Raw genomic sequence first — 27,418 nt, 5'->3', positions numbered from 1 at the left:
GAGAAGGAGAGAGAGGGAGAGGGAGAGAGAGGGAGAGGGGGAGGGAGAGGGAGAGGGGGAGAGGGAGAGAGGGAGGGAGAGAGGGAGAGGGGGAGAGAGGGAGAGGGAGAGGGGGAGGGAGAGGGAGAGGGAGAGAGGGAGGGAGAGAGGGAGGGGAGAGGGGGGGGAGAGAGAGGGGGAGAGGGAGAGGGAGAGAGAGAGGGAGAGAGGGGGGAGAGGGGGAGGGGGAGGGGGGGAGGGGGAGGGGGAGGGAGAGGGAGGGGGGGAGGGAAAGAGAGGGAGGGGAGAGAGGGGGGAGAGGGAGAGGGAGAGGGAGAGAGGGAGAGAAGGAGAGAGAGGGAGAGAGGGAGGGAGAGAGGGAGGGAGAGAGGGAGGGAGGGAGAGAGGGGGGGAGAGGGAGAGGGAGAGGGGGAGAGGGAGAGGGAGGGGAGAGAGGGGGGGAGAGGGAGAGGGAGAGGGAGAGAGGGAGAGAGAGAGAGAGAGGGAGAGGGAGAGGGAGGGAGGGAGAGAGGGGGGGAGAGGGGGAGGGGGAGGGGGGAGGGGGGGAGAGGGGGAGAGGGGGAGGAGAGAGAGAGAACACTAGCCAGCTGTATATTGCTCACACATGTGTTTTAGATCTCCACTTAAAAATGATAGCGTTAACTCTTTGGTTAGTGATGATTGCTACCCACAAAAAAGAAGCACTTTATTTTTTGCATTTCCATCCTTGGAGACAGACAGCTGATATGTTACTTACTGGCCCTAAGTATGATCATCATCGGGGGCAAAATGAAATGGAAACTTTTAGGTTTCTTCCAGCTGCTCTTTTGAATAGGCTGAACATAAATTGGTTTGTCAGACAGAGAGCTTTACCAGGTGCTCTTATTTCCGTACTCGTCCTGAGAGCTGAGTCCCTTTTAGTCCCTGGAAAGAGATGGAATGAGCCACTGTGGGCGTCTGTATCTCTGCTTCTTGTTAGGGGGACCCGACTGTTTGATTTGCCTAAAGAGATCTGGCTGGAAAGGGAGTGTTTTTCTAGCAAAGGCAAATGCCATATTGCTGTCCTGTGGCATGCAGCAATATTATGCTTGGAGAATTAAGCTCAGATGTCCTGATGGCTCAAGCTTTCATGCAATGAATGACCTAATCAGCCAGTCTTTCAGTAGGCATTTACTAAGTGCCTCCTGGTTGCCACTCACTGTGCTGGGCATCCAGAGAAAGGCAAAAGACAGTGCCTGCTCTTGAGCAGCTCTCAGGAGTTGAATAGGGGAGACAGCAGGCAAAGGACCAGGTCCAAACAAGCCATGTAGAGGATAAGTAAGAAATAATTGTCCTTCATTCTCAAAGAGGATCTTGACATCCGGAGGGAAAGCAAAGATGGGGGAAGCATTAAGAGGAGTTGGGAAAGGCTTTCCGTAGATGGATTTTCGCCGGGACTCAAAGACAGCCAGGAAGGGGGGAGAGCCTGATCTGCTATCCAGGCATGGGGGGACAGCCAGGGAAAATGCCTATATGTTGATGTAATCCAGGCTTCATCTTTACTGTATTAGAATGGAGAAATGTTTGTCAGACTTAGAAAATGCTATTGAACCACTTTGGAGAGGGAATAAGCTAGTAGTTTGAATTCCTAAAAGAGTTTAGCATATGGCATTACATTATTCATTAATAGGAATGGCTTCCCTTCTTGATTTTATATCATGAAGCATTCAGAGAATTTGGTACGTATGCACCATTTCAAGGAACTTCTGAGCTCTGTGATCCTGAGCAAGTCACCAATCCTCTGCCTAAGGCTCAGTTTCTTCCCTTGTAAAATGTTGTGAATGGGGGCAGCTAGGTGGCGCAGTGGATAAAGCACAGGCCTTGGATTCAGTAGTACCTGAGTTCAAATCTGGCCTCAGATACTTGACACTTACTAGCTGTGTGACCCTGGGCAAGTCACTTAACCCCCATTGCCCGGCCAAAAAACCCAAAAACCAACAAAAAACCCCCAAAACAAAACAAAAAAATGTTGCGAATGATATCACCTCCCCCAGGATAGTTGAGAAAATCAGATTTGACAAAGTTTTCCAGGCACTTTACTGTATAGTGCATTATATATGGTACTCTGTAAATGAGAGCTGAATTCAAGTTCTGTTAGTTTGGAAAAGAAAAATACCTATGTCTAACATGAGTGAAATGTATAACCTATATCAGATTGCTTGCTGGCTTTGGGAGGGTGGGAGAAATTTTTCTTTTTTGGTGGGGCAATGAGGGTTAAGTGACTTGCCCAGGGTCATACTGTAAGTGTCAAGTGTCTGAGGCTTGATTTGAACTCAGGCCCTCCTGAATCCAGGGGTGGTGCTCTATCCACTGCCCTACCTAGCTGCCCCCTGGGAGAAAAATTTGAAACAAAAAAAAATCTTTACTTGTAATTGGAAAAAAAATTTAAACTAAACCAGAAAGAAAAAAAGGAAAAGAAAAATACCATCTCATTTTTCAAAAAGATGACTTTCTTTTGGTCTTAAGTGTTAAAGAAGCCCGTGCTGCTTATTTTCAGGGCCTTACTAAGTCACTCAAATGACTGAGTTAATACTTAACTGAGTTGAAAAGATCATCAGATCATAGATTGAGACCAGGAAGGGACCTCAGAGGTAATCCAGTAGGACACCGTTATTTTTCAATTAAGGAAACTGAGGCCCAGGGAGGGGAAGTGACTTGCCAAGGTCATAGGCAGTAAATGTCTTTGTTTTGTCCTTCATTCTCAAAAAGGACCATGACATCCTGAGGTGATGCCATGACTTGTAGTGGATTTAATTGAAGGAGGGCCCTGCAAGGTCACCAGCCTCGCTCTCTCCTCCAGAGCTGTCTGGATCCAGTGGCAAGATATATATCAGGACAACTAGAGATGACCCTGGATGTGTAAGGCAATTGGGGTTAAGTGACTTGCTCAGGGTCATATAGCTAGTAAGTGTCTGAGCTCTGATTTTAACTCAGGTCCTCTCAACTTCAGGGCCACTTCTTTTTCCACTGCCGCACCTAGCTGCTTCACACATGTCCTACTGCCCCAAAAGAATGAAATGATTTTACAGTTGAAAGGGTTCCCTGAATGTCCTCTAATTCCCCCCTTTTTATGAAGTAGCACTGATAAATTTCTTTGACTATTGTCTCGTAAGGATTTTTGTTGGTTGTTGTTGTTGTTGTTTGTGAGGCAATTGGGGTTAAGTGACGTGCCCAGGGTCACACAGCTAGTAAGCGTTAAGTGTCTGAGGCCGGATTTGAACTCAGGTACTCCTGACTCCAGGGCCGGTGCTCCATCCACTGCGCCATCTAGCTGCCCCTATCTCCTCATTCTTAAAAATCCTTGCAAGACGGGGCAGCTAGATGGCGCAGTGGATGGAGCACCGGCCCTGGAGTCAGGAGTACCTGAGTTCAAATCCGGCCTCAGACACTTAACGCTTACTAGCTGTGTGACCCTGGGCACGTCACTTAACCCCAATTGCCTCACTTAAAAAAAAAAAAAGAATGAGGAGATAACTGAGGGTCTTTAAAGCAGAATTTCCTTGCTTCTAATAACAATTAGCAGATGCAATAAAAGTGTCATTTTTCTTTTTTAGAAAACAGACCGAGCAAAGAGATTTGAATTTCTCCTAAAGCAGACTGAGCTTTTCGCTCATTTCATTCAACCTGCGGCCCAGAAATCCCCAACATCGCCACTGAAGGTGAAAGTGGGACGTCCCCGAGTGAAGCGTGACGAAAAGCAATGCCTTCTTTCAGCCGGGGAGTATGTGTGCATCTTTCTCTCTTTAGTCGTATATGTATGTTAAGAACCCCAGTCACATAGGAGTAGATTGTGGTAAGCTTAGCTCTGATGCTGTGGAATTGTTTCCACCAGAAGTTCCCGAGTCAGGCTTAATGATGATTTATTCCCAGATTAGCCAGCATGCAAATGTGCCCTGCCAAATTACATAGGAGACCAGGAAGCCATCATTCATTTATTTTGAAAGCCCAAGTTCTGATTGAACATGAAGGAAGGTAGGTAGCCCTTTTGTTGTCCTTTTCAGTTACCGCCACAGACGGACAGAGCAAGAAGAAGACGAGGAGCTGTTGTCCGAGAGTCGAAAGACGTCAAATGTTTGCGTTCGGTTTGAAGTGTCTCCTTCGTGTGAGTACTATACTGTGTGGATGACTTTTTCCAGGTTAGCTTAAGGAGGACGGTACTTGGGGCCTTTAAGAAAAAGATACTTTATGGTAAGATGCTTGATCTAATTTTAATTTTGCAGATGTGAAAGGAGGAACCCTGCGAGATTATCAGGTCAGGGGCCTCAACTGGATGATCTCGCTTTATGAAAATGGAGTTAACGGAATTCTGGCTGATGAAATGGTAAGGAACAGGAGGCAAAAGAGTGGGCCCTGGATGCCCTCTCCTTTCCTTTCTTTTCTTTCTTTTTCTTTTAGTGAGGCAATTGGGGTTAAGTGACTTGCCCAGGGTCACACAGCTAGTAAGTGTTAAGTGTTTGAGGCCAGATTTGCCTCTCCTTTCTTTTCAAATCCATCGTTACTGTTTGTTTCTATGGTGCCTATCTCCCCTGCATTTCTTTCCCTCTCCCCTCCCAGAGAGTCATCGCTTATAACAAGGACTTTCTTAAAAAGAGGAATGGGGGGGGCAGTTTGGAAGAGCTAAATCAATGAACACATTAAGGAATTAATTTCCTCCCTGTTGAGCCCCACCTCTGCAAAGGAGCAGAAGTCTGATTCTGTCTCTTTTTTGGGCCCAAACTTCTTCTTTATAATGTGGTGCCATGCGGTTTTAGTTTATTTTTTCATTTGTAATATTGTAGTCATTGTGCATGTCTTTTTCTTGCTTCTACTTATATTGGTTCAGGTAAGTCTTCCCATGCATGAAACATTCATCGTGTTGGTTGGCTTTAATGCACTGTGATATTCCATTACATTCATATACCACAATTTGCTTCCCCATTCTTGCAGTCAATGAACGTCTACTCTATTTCTAGTTCTGTGCTATTATGAAAAGTGATGCTATGAATATTTTGGTATATAGAGAGCCTTCTTTTTTTTTGTCAGTGATTTCCTTGGAGTATGTGTCTAGCCATGGAATTCCTGGGGTCATTTTAGTGACTCCCTCTCCTTTCAAAGGCTTTTGATAAAGCAGAATTAGCTCTGCCTTAGCGTGGAGAAAGAACATAGTTTCTAATTATGCAGAAAGCTCTCTGTTGCCTCGGGGCTGGTTATTTCATTTTGGTTTTGTCCTCATGGTGTAGCACCTACATGGAATGCGTAGTAAAGTTTCATTTCCTGACTGATTTCCCAAATTACAAAATTCTTGCTGAGTTTCTCAGCGAGACCGCTTTCTTGTTCCATGTTTAATATGAGTAGCAAGCATTTCTGTAGTGCTTGACAAATGTGACCTCATTTGATCCTCACTACAACCCTGTGTATGATTATTATTACCCACATTTTATAGGCAAGGAAACCGAGACTCAGAGAGTTAAAGTGACTTGCCCAGGGTCACATAGCTGTTAAGTGAATGATGTAGGATTCAAAGTCAGATCTTCCTGATTTGAGACTTGTGTTTTGTCTGCTAAAGGCAAGGCTTTTTTTTTTTGGTGGGGCAATGAGGGTTAAGTGACTTACCCAGGGTCACACAGCTAGAGTATCAAATGTCTGAGGCTGGATTTGAACTCAGGTCCTCCTGAATCCAGGGCCAGTGCTTTATCCACTGTGGCACCTAGCTGCCCCTAGAGGCAGGGCTTTTTAACCTGCATTGCTGGGTTCTCTTCACCTGCCTTGGTTCTATTGTAGAGCTTCAGAATGGACCCAGAATTCCTTGCACTAAGATGCATATGTAACTAGCTGGCAGATTTTGAGGTAGCATCACCTCGAGGCTGGCTACTAGACAAAAGTAATGGCAGTCGATAAAAGGGAATGGAGCTCTTTGATCTGGTTAATCTAGTGAGGCTCTGATATACTCCACTGGGTATATATGATTTCTGAGGGCACAGTACCTTCTACACAGTAGATGCTTAATAAATGTTGAGTTGAATTGTATCTACCAGGTTATTCTCTGCAGTAGTGGAGATTAATATCCATTCATGGCAAAGAAATTGATTACTTAGTGGCTAACCTTCTGGTAATAAGCCATGTGAAGGAGGCCGGTTCTTGCATGACAGAGGCAATCTACCTCTGGGACTGTAAGGGAAGACTTTTGTGGTTTACTTAACTATGCCAGAGCCTTCAAGACTCCAGGGTCACCTCTGGTATGATGGGGTGCCTCTGGGAGGACTTCGTTGGGTGCATTCCCAATTATTGGATTCTGGAGACACACTGGAATCTCTGTTAACCAAAGAAGTCTCTGAATGCCACCTACATAGTTCCAGTATCATATAATAGCCTCTTAATGATATTAAACATCTGAAAGAGCTATAGGATGATGGGGAAATGCCACAGGTACCTTGACAGGGCATGAATATCACTAGAGCAACCTCTTGCCTTACGTGCTTTGAGGACACTGGGAAACAAGCGGGCCAGTAGCCACAGATAGCTCATTAAAGGGAAGCCTTACTTGAGGAATAAGCACAAAATGCGTAATTTGACTAAGAGTCCAGAAGCACATAATGGATTGTCAGTTCCAGCCAAATTGTTCTACTACTTGATCTCCAGAACTTGGCTTTCCAACTCCTATTTCCTTGCCTTTGTACAGGCAAAATCCTGTGTCAGGAATGTATTCTGGCTCTTTACTGAACTTCCTTCAAGGCTTAGCTTGGGTACCACTTCCTATGGTAAGCCTTTCCTGACCTACTTAGTGGGCAATGCTCTCTTCCTTCTTAAATAATCCTGTGTATACATGGGTCTGTTGGCATTTTGAGGGAGGGGTAGGGCAGTGAGGGTTAAGTGACTTGCCCAAGGTCACACAGCTAGTGGCAAGTAACTGAGGCCAGATTTGAACTTAGGTCTTCTTGAATCCAGAGCTGGTGCTTTATCCACTGCACCACCTAGCTGCCCCTGTTGACATTCTTTATAGTATCCCCCTACCCCTCCCCAACCCCAACCCAACACAAGCACTCTGAAGGCAGAGATGGTTTTTCATTTTGTATTTCTTTTCCCATATCCAGCATGGTGCCTTGTACATGGTATGTGTGTAATTGATGCTTGTTGGATTGGATTGAATGTGTTTAGAATTCCTCAACTCCAGTGGTTCCTGGCATGTTGTTACATTCCTCTTTTGTTGACTCAGTAAATACTGACTAAGAATCAAAGTTGACTTTTGCCCCAGTTGTATTTTTAATTGTTCTTTTTTTAAAAATAAAAGTATTTTATTATTTTCCAGTTACACGTAGAGATAGTTTTCAACATTTGTTTTTATAAGATTTCCAATTTCAAATTTTTCTCCTTCCCCTCCCTCCTCTTCTCCCCTAGACAGCAGGTAATCTGATATAGGTTTTTTAAAATATAAATAAATAAATAAACATATTTCTGCATTAGTCATGTTATAAGAGAAGAATCAGAGCAAAAAGGAAAAACCGTAAAAAAGAAAAACAATGGCAGCAAAAACAAAAAATAGTATAGGTCGATCAGCATCCATATTCCACAGTTCTTTTTTTTTCTGGATTTGGAGAGTCTTTTCTGTCTGTCATGAGTCCTTTGGAACTTTCTTGTACTGTTGTATTGGTGAGAATAATCTAGTCTCTCACAGTTGATCAACACATAATGTTGATGATACTGTGTACAATGTTCTTCTGGTTCTGCTCATCTCACTCATCATCAGTTCATGCAAGTCCTTCCAGGTTTCTCTGAACTGCTCCTGCTCATTGTTTCTTACAGCACAATAGAATTCCATTACATTCATAGACCACAACTTGTTCAGCCATTCCCCAATTGATGGGCATCCCCTCAACTTCCAATTCCTTGCCACCACAAAAAGAGCAGCTATAAATATTTTTGTACATGTGGGTCCTTTTCCCTTTTTTATGATCTCTTTGGGAAAAAGACCCAAAAGTGGTATTGCTGGGTCAAAGGGTATGCACAGCCTTATAGCCCTTTGGGCATAATTCCAAATTGCTCTCCAGAATGGTTGGATCAGTTCACAGCTCCACCAACAATGTATTAGCATTCCAATTTTTCCACAGCTTCTCCAACATTTATTATTTTCCTTTTTTGTCATATTAGCCAATATGATAGGTGTCAGGTAGTACCTCAGAGTTGTTTTAATTTGCATCTCTCTGATCAATAGTGATTTTGAGCATTTTTTCACATGGCAATAAATAGCTTTGATTTCTTCATCAAAAACTGCCTGTTCTTATCCTTTGACCATTTCTCAATTGGGGAATGACTTGGATTCTTATAGATTTGATTTAGTTCCTGTTACATTTTAGAAATGAGGCCTTTATCAGAAATACTGGCTATAAAAATTGTTTCCCAGCTTTCTGCCTCCCTTCTAATTTTGGATGCATTGCTTCTGTTTGTACAAAACCTTTTTTTAAAATTTAATGTAATCAAAATCATCCATTTTGCATTTCATAATATTCGCTCTATCTCTTGTTTGGTCATAAACTGTTCTCCTTTCCAAAGATTTGAGCGGTAAACTACTCCTTCCTTTCCTAATTTACCTAATTCACACAAATCAAATCAGATCTAAATAATTGGAGAAATATCAATTGCTCATGGATAGGCCGAACTAATATAATAAAATGACAATTCTACCTAAATTAATTTACTTATTCAGTGCCATACCAATCAGACTACCTAAAAATTATTTTATAGAGCTAAAAAGATAATAACAAAATTCATCTGGAAAAACAAAAGGTCAAGAATATAGAGGGAAATAATGAAAAATCCACAGGAAGGGGCAGCTAGGTGGCACAGTGGATAGAGCACCGTCCCTGGAGTCAGGAGTACCTGAGTTCAAATCCGGCCTCAGACATTTAACACTTACTAGCTGTGTGACCCTGGGCAAGTCACTTAACCCCAATTGCCTCACTAAAAAAAAAAGAAAAAGAAAAATGCACAGGAAGTTGGGTTAGCTGTACCAAATCTGAAGCTCTACTATAAAGTGGCAGTCATCAAAACTATTTGGTACTGGATAAGAAATATAGTGGAGGATCAATGGAATAGGCTGGGCACAGGAGACTTTAGTAATGTACTGTTTGATAAACCCAAAGACTCTAGCTTCTGGGATAAGAATTCAGTATTTGACAAAAACTGCTGGGAAAACTGGAAGATAGTATGGCAGAAATTAGACATAGACCAACATCTTACACCTTAAACTAAAATAAGGTCAAAATGGGTACATGATTTAGACATAAGAGGTGAAACCATAGGTAAATTAGGAGAGGAAGGAATAGTCTACCTTTCAGATCTTTGGAAAGGAGAGCAGTTTATGACCAAACAAGATAGAGAATATTATGAAATGCAAAATGGATGATTTTGATTACGTTAAATTAAAAAGTTTTTGTACAAACAGAAGCAATGCATTCAAAACTAGAAGGGAGGCAGAAAGTTGGGAAACAATTGTACTTTTTTTAGTCATGATTCTCCATGTGGAAGAATGGGCAAATGTTCTATTCCAGTGTTAGCACTAACAAAATATTTTGTTGTCTAAAGTTTTGTGACTTATTTCCTGTTTTGTTTTTGTTGTTTTGTTTTATAAATACAGGGTCTTGGAAAAACTTTACAAACGATTGCATTGCTTGGCTATCTAAAACACTATCGGAACATTCCTGGGCCTCACATGGTTCTGGTTCCCAAATCGACTTTACACAACTGGATGAATGAATTTAAACGCTGGGTGCCCTCTCTCCGTGCTGTTTGTCTCATTGGGGACAAGGATGCAAGAGTAAGTAAGAACCAGGTATATCCAGTGGCGCTTGGGAAGAGCAGTGTTTTCATGCTGTGCTTTCTGAGCTGCCTTGACTTCCTGCTAGTAGCTACAAAACTAGCCAAGCTTGTTTTGCTTCAAAATTGTATTATTGCTATCTTGTCTTCTTCTAGCACTTTCATTTCTAACTATTTCCTCCTCCTGCCGCAACCAGAGAGCCATTCGTTATTATGAAGAATCAAAAAAGAAAGAGGGGAAAAAATAGTTCAGGAAGACCAACCAACACATCAGCCAACTGTGTCATCATCCACACCCATATCCCCTGACCTGTGCAAAGGAGGGAGGGTGCCGGGCACTCTCAGATCTCTCCTTCAGGGTCATGCTGGGGCATTAGAATCCCACAGTGCTCGGCTTCCTTTTTTCGCCTTCTTTCTTGCCATTTGCATTGTGGTAGTCAATATTTATCTTGTTTTCCTGGTTTGCTTTCCTTCACTTTCCATCCATCCAGATGATTCTTCTCATACACAATTCATTTTTTAAACTAGTGGAGAATTAAGCATTTTGAAATTGAACTCATGGTCAGTTATTTGCTTTATCTTACCAGGATAGGTGTGTCTATTCCCGAAAATGTTATCTTTGGCTAAATGGTTGATGTTAGATGGAAATAAGCAGTATTTTCTGCTTTTGAAGCCAAAAGCTCTTCTGTAAATGTGTATGGCTTGGACATCTGCTGTGATTCTTGGCTTAGATTCGATTTTGTTTGCAAGGGAAGAATATTTTATTTCTATGTGTGTGGATAGCCTTGCGCATTGCAATTGTTTCCTGGTTTTGTCTGGCTCCTGCTTACCTTTGCAGGCTTATTTCACGTTACGTTGCTCTCTTTCTTGCGCTCTACATTTGAGCCAAAGCGGCCTGCTTGTGGTTTCCTGCGTGTGGTCTTCCATGTCCCTCCCTCACGCTTTGGCACAGACCATGCCTCATTGCTTGGAATGCGCCACCTCCTCGGCCCTTTGTTGTACAATGCTTAGGTCCCTTCAAGGCCTAACTCAGGTGCCACCCCCTCAGGAAGGCTTTCCTGAATCGCCTACTTGTTAAAGCTGTGTCACTTCTCAAATTGTCGTGTAGAATGTAAGCTTCTTGAGGACGCAGAGCATTTTTCATTTTCTTCTCTGTATACTCAGCACTTAACTCAGTACCATAATATATCAGGTGCTTAATAAGTGCTTGTTAAACTGAAGTATATAGACTTACTTGTAGGACCATAGATTTTGAGCTGAATGGAACCTAAGAAGCGATCTGTCTAATCTAGTCCTTTCATTTGACTGAGGACCAGAGAGGGGAAGGGACTTGCCTAAAGTCACATGGGCAGTAAGTGGCAGAGCCAGGATTCTAACCCAGGTCCTCTGGCTTCAAATGCAGTACTTTCATTTTCAGAGACCAATCTATAGTTTGGTAATGTGTATAGGTGAAGCATGAGGGTGGGGCAGGGAAGAGGGCAGAGCCAAGATTGTGGAATAGCATGAAGAAGAAAGCCCAGCTCTTCCATAGATATAAGCCACCATGTCTGACCAAGTTCTGATTGGGAAAATCCAAGTAAAAAAATCACGGTGAGTCATTTTTCTAGCTCAGATTGGCCTAGGGTGATAGAAAGAGAGTCCTGTGGACATAGGATGGGATCTGGCCAGGAGTGTGCCATGGGAAACATTTCTCCTCGTGGACTAAAAGAGGATGAGGCTGTGTACCAGGCAAGACAAAGACCCCAGACTTGTGATCTTGTGCAGAGATTGGGAACAAGTAACAGCTGACAGCCCTATCACTCATTACCCAGCTCTGGGTTGCAGATCCAGGTCAGACTGAGGAGACTGTGTCAGGAACAGCATTCTGGGATATGGAGTGGTCAAGCATCCTAGGCTCTAATGAGTATAGTATATGTAGACTATATACCGAGTGAGAAAGAAGTTCAGACTCAAGCAGTATCTTATAACTCTGACCCCAGGAATAGAGCAGTCTCAGTTCTAGCTTCCAGCCTAGTCTGAAGCCTTCAAGAGGAATAATCAGAACAGGAATCCCAGACCAAGGAAGAGCCTGCAGTGCTGTGCCTCAGAACCAGAAGAGATTCCTAGCTGGCTGATAGTGACTGAATTCAGCAGCAGTCTATTGGAACTTCCAAACAGGGATAGGTTCATAGTAGTATTGCTCAGACCCAAACCTGGATTAGGACCTTGATGAGTTTAGACCAGGACGGCAGTGATCAGATTTTGCCCCATATCACACCACTTGTGGGGGCACTAAAAGCTCATACATGCTTAGCTTGAGCTCTTCCTGAGATCCAGTAACACAAAACTTAGTAGCCCAAGAAAGCAGGAGGACTTGAGGAAAAGATGTCAGGCCAGACATCTCTCTCCCCCAATGTGTGCAGAGCCCAACCCTATTATAAAGTCCAAAGTCAGGAAGTAGGCTGGGAGAATAAGCAAACCAAAAAGAATCCTATCATAAAGCATTATTATGGTGATAAGAATGCCCAAGACACAAACTCAGAAAAAGCGAATGACTCTAAAATATTTATAGGTGAAGTCTCAAAGAAATATACATCTTGGACATGAGCCCAAACAGAATTCTTGGAATAAATGAAACAAAAGTTTAAAAAAGCACTAAAAATGATTTTTTTTGAATGGGACAATGAGGGTTAAGTGACTTGCCCAGGGTCACACAGCTAGTAAGTGTCAAGTGTCTGAGGTCGGGTTTGAACTCAGGTGCTCCTAAATCCAGGGCCCATGCCTTATCCACTGCACCACCTAACTGCCCCCTAAAGATGATTTAAAAAAAACAAATGAGAGTGCTATAGAAAAAAAAACAACAGGAAAAGAAACAGCTGTGAAAGAAAGATTTGGAAAGGGAGTAAACAACTTCGAGCAACAGGTCTAAAACCTCATGTAAGAGAAGTCCCTAAAAATCAGAATTGACCAAGTATAAGCTAATGACTGTATGAGACAACAAAAAATGTTAAAAACAAAGTCAAGAGGCTGAAAACAAATGGAAGAAAATGTAAGATACAGCAACCCCCCCCCTCCGGCTAATCTGGAAAACAGATCAAGGAGAGATTATTTAAGAATCATTGGACTACCTGAAAAGCATTAACAACAACAAAAAAGACAACGACATCATATCTTAAGAACTCATAAGAGAAAACTTCCTAGATCTCTTCAAAGCAGAGGACAAAGTGGAAAGAATTTACCAGTCTCCTCCTGTCAACCTACTACACAGTGACTATTGTTGTAGGACTTGAGAGGAAATAGAAAAAAAATTGACTTAATACTTTTGATGGATCCATGATTTCACTGGCATTTGTTAATGTACACATCAGTAATTCATCCATGCAGACACACCAAATCTCAGAGTTGAAAGGGACCACAACACCATGTAGCCCAAAACAAAGATGAACCATGAATCTCCTCTGCAGTATATCCAAGAAGTGATCATTGAAATTTTTCTTGAAGACCTCCAGTAAAGGAAAAGCCCTTCTCTTTTGAGGTAGTCCATTTCCCATCTATAGTTGTTACCTTTTCCTTAACAGCAACCTTCAATTTCCCTTCTTCTTTGGCACTTCTGCCCCCTGTTCCTGGTTCTTCCCTCAGGGTCTGAGCAGAACACACTGCTAGGATGTCTTCCACATATAAGCCTTGCAGATACTTGAGGATGCCTGTCACATGCCCCAGAGTCTTCTCTTCTCCAGGTTAAACCTCAAGTTTCTTCAACTGCTGCTCATCTGGTAGGATCTTGAGGTTCTTCATCAGTCTGGTTACCCACCTTTGGATGTGCTCCAGTTTATCAATGTCTTTCCTAAAATGTGATACCAAAAACTGTCCAGCTTTGGCCTGACCAGGGCAAAGAACAATGGGACTTAGTACCTCCCCCCTTCTGGATTCTCTGCTCTTTCACCAGAGCCTAAGATTACGCTAGCTTTTTTTAGCTGCTCTGTCAGACTCATTGAGCTCACAATCTACTAAAATTTCTAGATAGTTTTTAGATTAACTGCTGTCTAGCCACAACTGCGCTATTTTATACTTGTGAAACTGATTTTTTGAACTCAAGTGTAAGATGACATTGAATTTCATTTGATTAGATTTGAGCCAAAATTCTAACCTGCCAGGATTTAAAAAATCATGACCCTCTCATCCAATATATTTTGCTAACCCTTCACTTTTCTGTTATTTGCAAATTTGATATGCTTACCATCTATACCTTTATCCAAATCTTGATAAGACTGTTAAGTAACCCAGGGCCAAGCATAGATCCCTGGGGCACATAATTGAAGATATCCTTCCAGATGATATTGACCTATTAATAACTACTCTTTGAGTGCAGACACTCAACCAATTCCATATCTATCTAAGCGTAGTATTGTTTGACTCATGCTTCTCTTTTTCACAAGTATATAACAAGAGACTTTCTCATATGCTTTGCTAAAATCTAGAAACACTTTATATCTCTAGCATTCCCTTGTTCCACCTGTCAAAAAACAAAATAAGGTTAGTAAGGCCTGATCTCTTTTTTTTTTTTGGTTTTGCTGTCTCTTTGTGATCATTGTTTCTATTTCTAAATGCTTACTAACCATCCCTCTAACAGTATGTTCCAGATTTTTGCCAGGATTCAAAGTCAAGTTCGTTAGCCCAAAGCCTGTGGATTCTGTTCTGGAAAATTGGGACAGCATTTGCCTCTTTCCGGTCCTGCTGTATACTCATCTCATTCTCAACAATCTTTCTTTTTTTTTCAAGTTTTATGGGTGCCTTTTTGTTTTTCACATCATAAATGTCTCCCAAAATTGTTCCCACAACCATAGTGAAGCAAAACCCAATTGACAATGATCAATCAATGATCAAGCCACCAGAGGTGGCTTGTATGACACCTGAAACTGATAATTCCCCCCTCCCACCTTTCTGCCAAGAAGAGGGAGATATATTTCATCATTTTGTTCTTTGGAATCGACATTGGGCCTTGCTTTTATCCTGAGTTTAGCTGCCTTTTAGTATTGTTTTCATTTATATTATTGTAATTATTGTGTATCTTGGTCTCTTGATTGTGCTTTCTTTGCTCTGCATTGGTTTCTGTGCGCTTATTTTTAAAATGCCCTGCTGCTTTTAGAACTCTCGCTCTGAATTGTCTTTCCATGTTCCTCTGAATTCCTCATATCCATTGTTTCTTGTGGCACAATAATCCATTACTTTTCATATCCCACTATTTGCTCAGCCAGGTCCCACTTGATGGGCACCTACTTTCTTCGCTCTCATTCACTCCCCTTCCCCTCCCCCCCCATTAAATCATTTGCCAGTTCTGATTAATTCTGCCTCTGCAACATCCTTTAAGTCTCTCCCCTTTCTTCCCCTCATTCCATAGCCACTCTAATTCAGGCCCTCACCACCTCAACCCTGGATTATTGTGCTGGCCTCCTAATTGACATCCCTGCTTTGTGTGTCTTCCCTTGCCAATCCATCCGCCCAAGTGCTATTCCTCAAGCCCACATCTCACATGCCATGCCTCTGCTCAAGAAGCTGCAGGGGCTCCCTGTTGCATCTAGGATAAAGGACAAAACCCCCAATGTTTCACCTTTATAGGCCTTTACAGTCTAGCTCCAGCATCTTTCCAGACTAATTATACATTATCTCCCAGCATGCAGTCTGCTTCCTAGACAAATTTGCTATTCCCTGTAAATGACATTCAGTTACTCTAGTTTTGCATGGGCTGGGATGCTCTTGCTTCTCATCTCTGTCTCTTGGATTCCCTAGCTGCCTTCAAGGCTTAGCTAAAGTACTGCCACCTCAAGCAGGCATTTCCACATTCCCCATTTGCTAGTGACCTCTCCCCGTGCCTCCCAGTTTGTGTACTTGTTTGCCTTTGTATGTATTGAATCCCTCTCCCCCTACCCGCCAAATGTAAGCCTCTTGAAGTTAGAAACTTGCGTTTTTGTCTCTGTTACCTTTGCACCTGGTTCAAAGTGGATGAAGAAATGTTTCTTGAATTAAATCTAGTTGAATTTCTAACCTGTTTTGTTCTTTCTTTTTTTGCCACCACAAATGCCTCTATGAATATTTCACTATATGTGGGATCTTTCTGTCTTTGACCTCTTTGGGGTATATGTACAAGAATGGAATGCTCAGGCCAAGGGTATGAATAGTCTCATAACTTCTCTCAAAATTTCAAATTGCTTTTCAAAATAGTTGTAACACTCCCCACCCCAGACATTATTTCCATCTTTTATCATCTTGACCAATGGGATGGGTGTGAGGTGAAACTTCAGAGTTGTTTTTATTTCTAGTTCCCATCTTATCAGTAATTTGGAAGCATTAAAAAAAAATAGACTGCTCTGATGGTTTGCCATTTTTCTTTTTAAAAAAAAAATTATAGGGGCAGCTAGGTGGCGCAGTGGATAAAGCACTGGCCCTGGAGTCAGGAGGACCTGAGTTCAAGTCTGGCCTCAGACACTTGACACTTACTAGCTGTGTGACCCTGGGCAAGTCACTTAACCCCCATTGCCCTGCAAAACAGAAACAAAAACAAACAGAAAAAAATTATGTTTATTCAGGCCATGGATTTTCTTCATCACTCTGGATAATTAAAAACCAACTATGGAAGTCCAACCATTTTTCTTTTGAGAGCTATTCATCCCCTTCGACCACTTACCTATTGGGGAATGATGCTTGGTCTTAAATTTGTGAGATTTCCCTCTATTTTGGATGTGAGACTGTTATTAAAGATTTGGGATAAAGTCAAAGATACTGATTTTGGTACTTACACAGTTTCTTCTCTGATCCCAGTTATAATGGTTTTGTTTGTGAAAATAAAAAGCCAACTTGTCATTTTTGCACTTATCAAAATGGTTTCTTTTTGCCTTTTGTGATCTCCTCTATCCTTTCATTATGAATTCTCTGCCTCACCGTCGATCTGCAGTGTCCTTGTGTTTTAAAAATTTTTTTCTACGATGTAACCTCTCCACAGGCTCGCAAAGGTCACTGGCAGTGGTCCAGCCTTCACAGCTGCCAGGTTTTCAGTACTCGAAGATGTAGTTCATCTGGGCCTGGTGTCTTGAACTCATCAAGGGCAGCTAAGTTTTTGTATTTGGTAAACCTCTGTTAATTAAGAGAATTGTCTGCAAAAGCCAATCTGTTCCTTTCACATACTGTATTTCCATCAAGGATACCTTCAATCCATGCATAGAAACCGTAACAGTTTTTTAGAGATGAGAAAGTAGTTATTGCTGTCTTCTTGGTTGACTTTTGGGAGGGAGCAATAATGGTATAGTCAGTGATAATTTTCCATTTTGGGGCAATCTTCCTCTTTTGGGAGCTTGAAAGTGTTTCTGAGTGTTTTAAAGATTTTTATTCTTTATTTTTCATCTGAGGAAAATAAGATATCTTTTAAAATTTTATATCACCTTCATTTTGGAGTATATTCCTCTCCCTGCCCCACCCAGAGAGCCATCCCTTGTAATGAAGATGATAAAATAGAGGGTCGGGGGAGGGCAGGTAAGCACTACTCATTGAACAAGTCTGGCAGTTTATACAATGTTCCCCACACAGTCCTCCGCCTCTACATAGAAAAGAGGGAATTCTAAGGGTTTTTGAAAATTGTTTTGCCTCCTGTATGAATATCTCCTGTTGTTGTAGCTTTTCTTTCCGACTTTATTTTTTTGGACGCAGTTTCTGATTTCTCATTTGGTACCAAGGGGCTAGTCTAAATGTGGTGGTTCAATTGTTCCGGAATCCGTGAGTTAGAAAGGGCCTAATTGATGGTCCAACCCATTCCTGAACAATAATCCCTTCTACAGGATTCCCAGCAGGTGAGCAGCCAATTTGCCTAAAATGTTGAGTCACCAGGGGCAGGGGAAAGGGGGTGCCCCAGACCTCATAAAGCAGCCCTGTCTACTGGTAAATAACCTCTAATTGTTAGGAAGTCTCAAGTACCTCTTTGCCACTTCTCCCTGTTGTTCTTAGTTTCTACCCTCTGGGGCCAAGCGGAACCTGACCTCTGACGTTCCTTCCATCTCTAAATCTGATTTTCATCAAATCGAATCTGTCTTCCTGGTGATTGACTTTCAAAGACTTGAAGATGGCTCTCACATCCCCCTTCCCCCCACCAAGTCTTCTCTTCTTGTTAAATATGCCCAGTTCCTCCACTCCATCCTCATGGAGTGAATTGGAGTTTCTTCAGTACCTTGGTTGCCTTCCTCTGCATACTCTCTCACTGTCTTTCCTAAAATACTCTAGAAAGACTCTGACCATGGCGGAACAAAGCAAGGCTATCACCTCCCTGGTCCTGGATTCTGTACTTCTTTCAATGTCTACATTGTGTGTGGTTTTGTTTTCTTTTTTGGTGAGGCTGTTGGGGTTAAGTGACTTGCCCAGGGTCACACAGCTAGTAAGTGTTAAAGTGTCTGAGGCCGGATTTGAACTCAGGTCCTCCTGACTCCAGGGCTGGTGCTCTATCCACTGCGCCACCTAGCTGCCCCTACATTGGTTTTTTTTTGTTTGTTTGTTTTGTTTTTAGTGAGGCAATTGGGGTTAAGTGACTTGCCCAGGGTCACACAGCTAGTAAGTGTTAAGTGTCTGAGGCCGGATTTGAACTCAGGTACTCCTGACTCCAGGGACGGTGCTCTATCCACTGCGCCACCTAGCTGCCCCTACATTTTTTTTAAAAGTGTTTTGATTTTTTATTATACACAAAATCCTAAATTTTTTTTTTTACATATAAGGTATTTTATTTTTTCCGTTACATGTAAAGATAGTTTACATTGTTTTTTTAATATCCAAAAGTAGCGTTCACTTTTCTGGCTACCGTATTGCATTATGGACTTAGACCGAGTTTGCCGTTCACCAGAGTTCCCAGACTAATTGCTTGTCTCCCTACACCTCCCCCAGCTTGTACTTAAGAACCTCATTTATTTGACCTCAATTGTAAGACCTTACAGCTTTCTCTATTATATTCATTTTCTTATTACAGGCTAAGATTTCTTCTTATCCTCACACTGTCATCTGGTATATTAGCTGTCCCTTTTATCTTTTGATCACTTGCATATCCACCTTTATCTAATGTTAAAGCTAAAATTCTAGCTAAACTATCTAAAATATCTAATGAGTAGTCGCCAATAAATTATAAGCTTTAGCAAGAGTTAGACTTTTAAGCATTTATTAAGGAGAATAAGAATTTGGTAAAAAGAGAGAAAGGCCTACATTCATTTATCTATTAAAGGGAGAGCACATTCCTAGCTCTGCTCTCTGCCAGAGTCCACATGAAAGAGCGAGAGTCAGAGCGCCAGGCTCCCCCTTCTTCCTCCCACAAGCAAATGTCACTTCCTGATGCCAAAGAAAAGACTCATGGTCTGGCCCTCAGAGACCTTCACCTCATGGCAGAGCTTTTCTACAGTAAGTCTCCAGCAGGTGGCGTCATTCCAATCATTCCACTAAATTATTGATAATAATGTTAAATTGCCCAGGCATGGATCAGGTATTCATCCCTGGGTTGATATTGACTCACCAATGATTGTTTTTTGGGTCCAAACATGCAAGCAGTTTTGAATCATTATTGTATTATTCTCACCCATAAGACTCCATTTCTTTTTTAAGAGTATCATAAGAGAACTTACCAAATGCTTTGTTAAATTTGACAGTGATAAGAACAGGTAGCAATAGTACTACAACAGCACAATACAGCTAGAGATAGTAATTTATTTTCATGTTGCTTTCTAGTTTCTTAAATACATAATCATGGGATGATTTAGCCTAGGTGAGTCTTTCAGAGAACTTTTGGTATTTTTTATAAGACTTTCCACTATTTTGCGAGGTCATTCTGCTTATAGTCTTGTCATCTTTCTCTGTAATATGTTGCCAAGGAGTTTAATCCAAATTGGTGTTGCTCTAACTTGTTCTTGGCAAGGAGATCAAGGGTTTACTGACTGAAGCAGTACGGGAGCTCTTTTGACCTCATTGTTGTGATTTTTTTTAATATTGGTTAAACTTTTCTAAGAAAGAGCTGCCAATGTCTTTACTCTTAGCCATTTTCCATAGTCCAAGTTTATTTACAATGATTGGGTAGGAGCTGCTATAATTGCACAGAGTATTTTTTCTATATTCTTTGTTCTATTTTGGGGTTTATTTGGACATCTGTATAGGTCATAGGTTCTGACTAGTAACACATATGGAAATGTCTGAAATAACTTAAATGTTGGAAACCTGTCATTTTCTTTCCAAGATATTAGTCAATTTCAGGTTTTCATTTTTCTGACTCTCATATTAAAAAAACCAGTAATTTTTGGGAGGAGTTTGGGGAGACATCTAGCCTTTCTGGAAAGCAATTTGGAATGATGGGGGATAGATAAAGTGACTAAAATGTCCATGCCATTGACCCAGTGCTTAGCAATATACCCTAAAGAAGTCAAAGATAGAAAGAAAGGTTCTATATGCACCCAAATATTTATAGCAGCAAAGATCTGGAAACAATAGAAGCCCATAAAAATCTCAGTTCCTTCTACCCCAGTATTTTCTCAGGCCATTACCCTGCTCTGATGTCACTTTTCTCCCTTCCTGACTTCAACCCAATAGTTAGCTATTTCAATTCTCCATTGTCCCCTGCTCTTGAATTTCTTGTGTCCTTGCCTGTAGTTTTCAAATATGTCCAACTTTTCTCTATCCTTAAAAACCTTTACTAGGGGCAGCTAGGTGGCGCAGTGGATAGAGCACCGGCCCTGGAATCAGGAAGACCTGAGTTCAAATCCGGTCTCAGACACCTGACACTTACTAGCCGTGTGACCCTGGGCAAGTCACTTAACCCCAATTGCCTCACAAAAACAAAAACAAAAACAGAAACCTTTACTAGTCCCTGCTATCCCCTAAAGTCATTGTCCTGTTTCTCCTCCCTTTATCAGTAAAATTCCTTGAAAAATGTTCTGTATTTGCTGCCCTTCCTTCCTCTCTCCTCACTCCTTACCCTTTTATAATCTGACTTCTTGACCTCATGACTCAATGAAAACTTCTTTCTCTAAAATTATTAATGATCTCTTAATTGCCAAATCTGATCATCTTGGTCCAGTTCTAACCCTGTCTGATGCATTTTTTTTGTGAGGCAATTGGGGTTAAGTGACTCGCCCAGGGTCACACAGCTAGTAAGTGTTAAGTGTCTGAGTCTGGATTTGAACTCAAGTACTCCTGACTCCAGGGCCGGTGTTCTATCCACTGCGCCACTTAGCTGCCCCCGTCTGATGCATTTGATGCTATTAACTACCCTCTCCTCCTGTGTACTGTCTCCTCTCTGGGTTTTTGTGACACTACTTTCTTTTGCTATCTAAACCCTCCTCTTTAGTTTCATTTACTGATTCATCATACACATTATGCCCCCTAACTGTTGGTGTTTCCCCAAGTTCTGTCCTAAACCCTCATATCTTCACTCTCTATTTTATATTCTCTGTCTCTGTCTCTCTCTCTGTAACCTCATAAACTCTCTTGGATTAACTATCATTGTTATCCAGGTGATTCTTAGATCTATGATTTCAGCCCCTCTCTCTCCTCTGAGCTTTTTTTCAAAGTGGAAGAAATCTTAAGCTCCAAATGTAGAAAACTGAACTCATTATCCCCCCCCCCCCAGCTTAAGATCTCCCTTCCTTCAAACTTCCCTATTTCTGTCAAAGGCACCATCATCCTTCCATTTTCCCAGGTTTGTAATCTCACCATTATCCTTGATTCTTCACCCCACATAGGCAATCAGTTGCCATATCTTGCTATTTCTACCTTCATAACATTTGTAACATACCTCCTCTCTACTTACATAACTGGCTATAACCTTCGTTCAAGATCCTTGTCCCCTCTCAACTGGACTATTGCAATTGCCTTCTAACTGTTCTTTCTGCCCCAAGTTTCTTCCCACTCCAATCTGTTTTACACACTGCTACGAAAGTCATTTTCCTTTAGTACTTATCTCACCATGTCCTTCCCTTACTCAGTTAATTCCAGTGGCTTCTGTTGCATCTAAGATAAAATATACACTCCTCAGTTTACCTTTGAAAGCCTTACACCACATGATGCTAAGATATCTTCCCTGACTAATTGGACATTACTCCCCCTCTTATACTCTGGGATTCAGCCAAATTCCTCACACAAGGTGCTCCATTTCCCATCTTTGTGCCTGAATGTGCTCGTTCTTGCCTTTTCTTCACAGTCTCTTTATTGTCCTTTAAGATGTAGCTCATGAACCATCATATTGTTTTTCCTCTGAGGATTTAAATTTTTTTTCCCTCAATTAAATGTAAATGAAATTTTTAGCATTCATTTTTCAAAATTTTGAATTTTAAATTCTCTCCCTTCTTCCTCTCCCCTCACCTTTAGAAGGCAAGTAGTTTGATCTAGATTATTCATGTACAGTCATGCAAAAGCTATGCCACAAAAGAAAACAGACCCCAAATTTCAAGAATAATAAAGTAAAAAAGTATGTTTGGATCTGCATTCGGACTTTTCTCTGGAAGCAGATAGCATTTCTCACTCTGAGTCCTTTGGAATTGTCTTGGATCATTGTCATGAGAAGAGCCTAAGTCATTCACAGTTGATCGTTTTACAATATTGCTGTTACTGTGTACAATGTTCTCCTGATTTTGCTCCCTTCACTTTGCATTAGTTCTTGTAAGTTTTTCCAGGTTTTTCTGAAATCATTCTGCTCTTCATTTCTTTTAGCACAATAGTGTTTCATTACAATCATATACAACGACTTGTTCAGCCATTCCCCAATTGATTGAATCCCCATAATTTCCAATTCTTTGCCACCACAAAAAGAGGTGTTGTAAATATTTTGGTACAAACAGGTCTTTTTCTCTTTTTTTGGTATGTCTTTGGGATACAGACCTAGTAGTAGTATTGCTGGGTCAAAAGGTATGTATAGTTTGATAGGCCTTTGGGCATAGTTCCAAATTGTTCTCTAGAATGGTTGGATCAACTCACAACTCCATCAGCATGAAGCCTTTGCTGATCCCCGCCCCCAACTGCTTGTGCCCTCTCTCCTAAACTACTTATATTTAACTACTTTATAATTTATTCACTTTATATTTATAGTGTATATTTTTACATGTACTCGTCTCCCCCATTTGAAACTCTTTACAAATAGGGATTATTTAATTCTTTGTACTTGTATCCCCACCACAATGCCTGGCACACAATAGGTGATTAATAAATACTTCTTGATTGATTGACTAATTGGGAAATGTCTAAACAAATTGTGGTTCATAAATGCAATGAACCATTGATGTGCTGTCAGAAATGATGAATATGAAGAATTCAGAGAAGCGTGGGAAGACTTATATGAACTGATGTAGAGTGAAGTAAGCAGAGCCATGAAAACAGTATACACCATCACCACCATAATGTAAATGGAAAGAACAGTGGCAACTAAACCCCAAAATAGAACACTATGAAATTATGGTGGTTCACCTTGATCCTGAAGAGACAATGAGCAAATGAACCCCTCCTCCTTATTTTTCAGAAGTGGGGGAATGGGGATGTGGAACACTGCATATATTGTCAGACTTAATTTATATATTGGTTACTTTTGCTGAACTGCCCTTTCCCCTTGCTTTTTTATTCACTATTACAAGGGACAACTGTGGGCAGGGGAGGGTGAAAGGATATATTTGGAAAAGAAGGTGAGTTAACAACAAAATCAATTAAAAAAAACTTTTCAAAAGATTCAATTTGATATCTTTTGTTTTTATACCATAGTCATTTCATGTCGTCCTAATTGAGCTTTTCTGAGTAAAAAACTAGAGTTAGTCCTTCAATATGGCCTTCTCATCCTGGAGAAGGGGCAGATGTATGCCCTGTGGCTTAGAAAGTTTCCATAGAAGCTGAAAGATGTCTTGCCAAAACCAAAAGGTTTTGTGACAGTACAGTGACAGCATCTGATAGCATTATCTGTCGATGCTCAGAGAAAGATTTATTTGAATTATTGGTTCTCTGGAATAGAAAGTAGTTATTTTTTAGTCTTAGTTATGATGTCTTTTAGTGTTGTCTTTGTTAACATTATTATCATTCTTGTTTACATTATTGTCATTGATTTGTCACTGTATCAGTTTGTATAGCTTTTTTCATGCTTCTTTGATCTCTTCTTCATATTATTTCTTATTGCACAGGAGCATCCCATTACATTTATATGTCATGACTTCTTTATGTCTGTTTTGTTTCCATTTCTTTTCTATAACAACAAGTGCTGTTCTAATTATTTTGGTGTTTATGGGAGCCACCTTTTTGTGTTTGTCCTTGGAATTTTCACCTAGTGTTGGGATTTATGGATAAAAAAGATTTGAATAGTTCAGTTACTCTTCCAAAATCCTGAATTGTTTAAGAGAATTGTCATACAGACTCACAGCTCCACCAACAGTGTATTGTCAGTCAGTCAATAAATATTTATTAAGCACCTACTATGTGCTAGGCACTATGTTAAGCACTGGGGATACAAAAAAAGGTGAGAGATGGTCCTTGCCCTCAAGGAGCTCACAATCTAATGGGGGAGACAACAAGCAAACAGATATGTACAAACAAACTATGTACAGGATGAATAGAAAATAATTAACAGAGGGAAGGCACTGGAATTAAGAGGGATTGGGAAAAGCTTCCTGTAGAAGGTGGGGTTTTAGTTGGGACTTGAAGGAAGCCAGGGAAGCCATGAGTTAGAGATCAAGGCATGGGGTGGGGGACAGCCAGAGAAAGTGAAAGGAAAGAGGGGGACTAGGTTAGGAAGAGCTTTGAATGCCAAGGAAAGGATTTTGTATTCGATCCTAGAGGTGATAGGGAGCCACTGGAGTTTATTGAGTGGAGGTGGGGATAGTGACATAATCAGATCTGCAGTTTAGGAAAACCACTTTGGTGGTTGAATGGGGAATGGATTGGAGTGGGGAGAGGCTTCTTCGATATTGACTTTCCATATTTTTTTTTAAATTGTCTTTGACACTGAGGGGAATCAGGTGAGACATTAGTTATTTTAATGTGCATTTCTCTTTTTCTTTGTGATTTGGGTTGTTGATAATTTACTCTTTTCAAAACTGTGTACATTTGTTATTTGAGGCTTTCTTTAAGGTTGTCTGTATGATGCTTTAGTAGATTACTTAGGCCTTTGGTCTCTTTTATTTTGTGGTCCCTAGTCTGCAGATGAGTTGACCAAAGATCCCATGAAATGATGTGTTGTTGCTGGTGGGCGGATGCTAAAACTATCTCTGCTAACTTCTGTTGGCTCTTCAGAAGCTGAGCCCTTTGTTTTTTGCTTTTATTAGTAGCAAGACTGTCATATACACGTGGATTTGTTACCAACAAGCTGTTTTTTGATACCAGTAGGGTTTTGACTCTGGTTCTTGAACAAATTGGGGACCAGTAGTTCATCTTTATAGATGATTTAAATACTATGTGATTCTCCAAAGTCTCTGCTTGAGTGGCAGCATGGTAAAATGGGAAAAACTCTGGCTCTGGAATCTGAGGACCTGTTTTCACATCTCTCTAATACAAAGACTGCGTGACTTTAGACCAGTCACCTCCCCTCCCCGGGCCTCAGTTTCCTCATATGTCAAATGAGGGATTGGACTAGATGCCTCTGAGGTTCCTTCTAACTCTAGAGCTGTGCTCCTGTCGGTGACCTTGGGTAAGTAGTTTCCACTATTTGGGCTTCATTTTCTTTTTCTGTAAAATGGGACCACTTGTACTCTGAGGTCCCCCGATGGCTCTAGAGCCATGGTCCTATGTAGGATCTCTTTTTTGACTCCTCTGTCATCATCACAGCAGAAGCTGAAGAAGATCCAGCAAGACCTATGGCCATTTTGATATTTTCACCTGTTTCGTGGCTTACTGTGACCCTTTGTAGGATTCTTCACCTAATGCCTAACCTTCTGGTAGAGGAGACTCTTGGTTTTTAGTTAGGCTTGTCCTGAACTAGCAGACTCAGTCTGTTGCGGCCACATTGATCCTTGAAGTCTTTTCAACTTTGTACAGCATTGCTGTTGACCTAGACTTAGGAATTCAGCAATCTGTCCACACATACTCTTAATAAGCAGTGACTTAGTACTTTGGTCCATAATTGCTTATGCACAAATATCGAACCGAACAATCTGCCTGGAGGATATGGGTAGCTTTTATCATCTTTGGATTCTGCCTCTAGAGAACAGAGTTCAGCACTCTCTTCTGTGTGGGTTATAAAAAGATACCCTCCAAAGTATGGAACACAATGAATTATGTAATTCTCTCTTCATTTTACCTTGAGAACAATTACTTGATTTAGATTTAATTTCATAAATCATTCACATACTAAGACACTCAGCTTATGAATTTGGAAATAGAAGGTTCTTTTCTTCCCTTGTCAGTCTCCAGAAATAAATTAGGCATCTGAGGGGTGGGCAGGGGGGAGACCATTCAGTCTTTTAGGTCTCTAGGTTATTGAACCAGTTATTCATCTGCATTTGTCTGTGCATTACTAACATATCGATCTTCCTCTGATATAGTCTTTTACAGATCACAAACAGAGGAGAACACCATGGGCTCTTGCACAATGGAATATTCAGAAATGGTAGCTTTTGGATGGTTCTCTCTGTTGACCCCTCCTGTCCCTGGGGGGTTGGGGCAGGGGAGGGTTCCTTGACAGAAAGCAGGGCCTCATTGCATACAGTATTAGTGCCACCTCTATCACCTTGAGGCCCTACTTCAGTAATCCTACTGGAAATTGGAATTTGAGGATATGAAAGTCACTAGCATAATATCAAATGTGCATCCCGGAGCATGTTGAGATAAGCATAGTAGGCAGAATCATTACTTAGAGAAATTTTAACTTATAAGGGATTACAGTTCCCTGTTATTTGGCTCTCTTTGTTCATGGTCTTTTCCCCCAAGTGTTTTCAAAAGTCATTATTTTAGCAATGCAAAGTTAGATGATTTCTGGGATAGCTGGAATTATTTGGGGGAAATTGATAGAGTTACTCCTCATCATGCATGTGTAGTACCAGTCCAGTCCTTAAAGTATGCATATTAGTTATTGCCTCCTTGGTTTTGTGACCCATACACGTATATATAGGACAACATGATATGGACAAAACTGAGGGTCACATTTGTTTCTGAGGCCTAGCTCTGTCGCTAACTATGTGAAGAACCATGGGAAAGTGATTTCTCCTTCGTGTCTTTATCTGAAAAAAAATGTAGAGGTTGGACTTTTATGATTGAAGACATCCTCCAGAGCTAAAATTTTATGACTCTGTCTCGAGAGGGTTCAGAGATGTCAAAGAAGAATTTTAATTCTTTTAAATGAGAAGACTAATATACATGTGCTGTGCAAAACTTGAAAGAACCAGCAGGTGGCGTAAGCCACAAAGTCACATTTTCACAGTGACAAAATGGAGACCCCCCTCCATCCCAGCTTTCCCATTTTCTCTCCTTAGTTTAACTAATCCCTTTGCACTTTGAAGATTTTGCAGTGAATAGTTGAATGGAAGTCAAATGAACTTTCATGGTTAGTTTGGTTCCCAGTCAATGTTTATTGGCTTTGAAAGGTAAAGATTATAGAGAAGAGTCTATACTAGCTAAGTTCAGTTACTCAGCAGTATTACAGCATGATTATATCAAGCAGGCC

General features: G+C 41.1%; 1 protein-coding gene across 11 annotated transcripts in view; it reads left to right on the top strand.

The window, feature by feature from the left end:
• The window catches only part of SMARCA1 (SWI/SNF related, matrix associated, actin dependent regulator of chromatin, subfamily a, member 1), a 112,139-nt gene that overhangs the window by 12,834 nt on the left and 71,887 nt on the right, over nucleotides 1–27,418 (top strand). For 5 of the 11 annotated variants that reach the window (XM_043973984.1, XM_043973989.1, XM_043973990.1 and 2 more), the window contains exons 3-8: nucleotides 3,573–3,739; nucleotides 4,020–4,120; nucleotides 4,239–4,339; nucleotides 9,629–9,808; nucleotides 14,284–14,319; nucleotides 16,784–16,906. In XM_043973984.1, coding sequence (XP_043829919.1) covers nucleotides 3,573–3,739; nucleotides 4,020–4,120; nucleotides 4,239–4,339; nucleotides 9,629–9,808; nucleotides 14,284–14,319; nucleotides 16,784–16,906 — 708 coding nt within the window. The remainder of the gene's footprint in view (nucleotides 1–3,572; nucleotides 3,740–4,019; nucleotides 4,121–4,238; nucleotides 4,340–9,628; nucleotides 9,809–14,283; nucleotides 14,320–16,783; nucleotides 16,907–27,418) is intronic. The other 6 variants (XM_043973987.1, XM_043973991.1, XM_043973992.1 and 3 more) reach the window with 4 other exon arrangements.

Source organism: Dromiciops gliroides, chromosome X, assembly GCF_019393635.1.
Source record: "Dromiciops gliroides isolate mDroGli1 chromosome X, mDroGli1.pri, whole genome shotgun sequence".
Lineage (NCBI taxonomy): Eukaryota > Metazoa > Chordata > Mammalia > Microbiotheria > Microbiotheriidae > Dromiciops > Dromiciops gliroides.
Note: the sequence above shows the minus strand (reverse complement) of the source record. Positions and strands in the feature narration are given on the sequence as shown.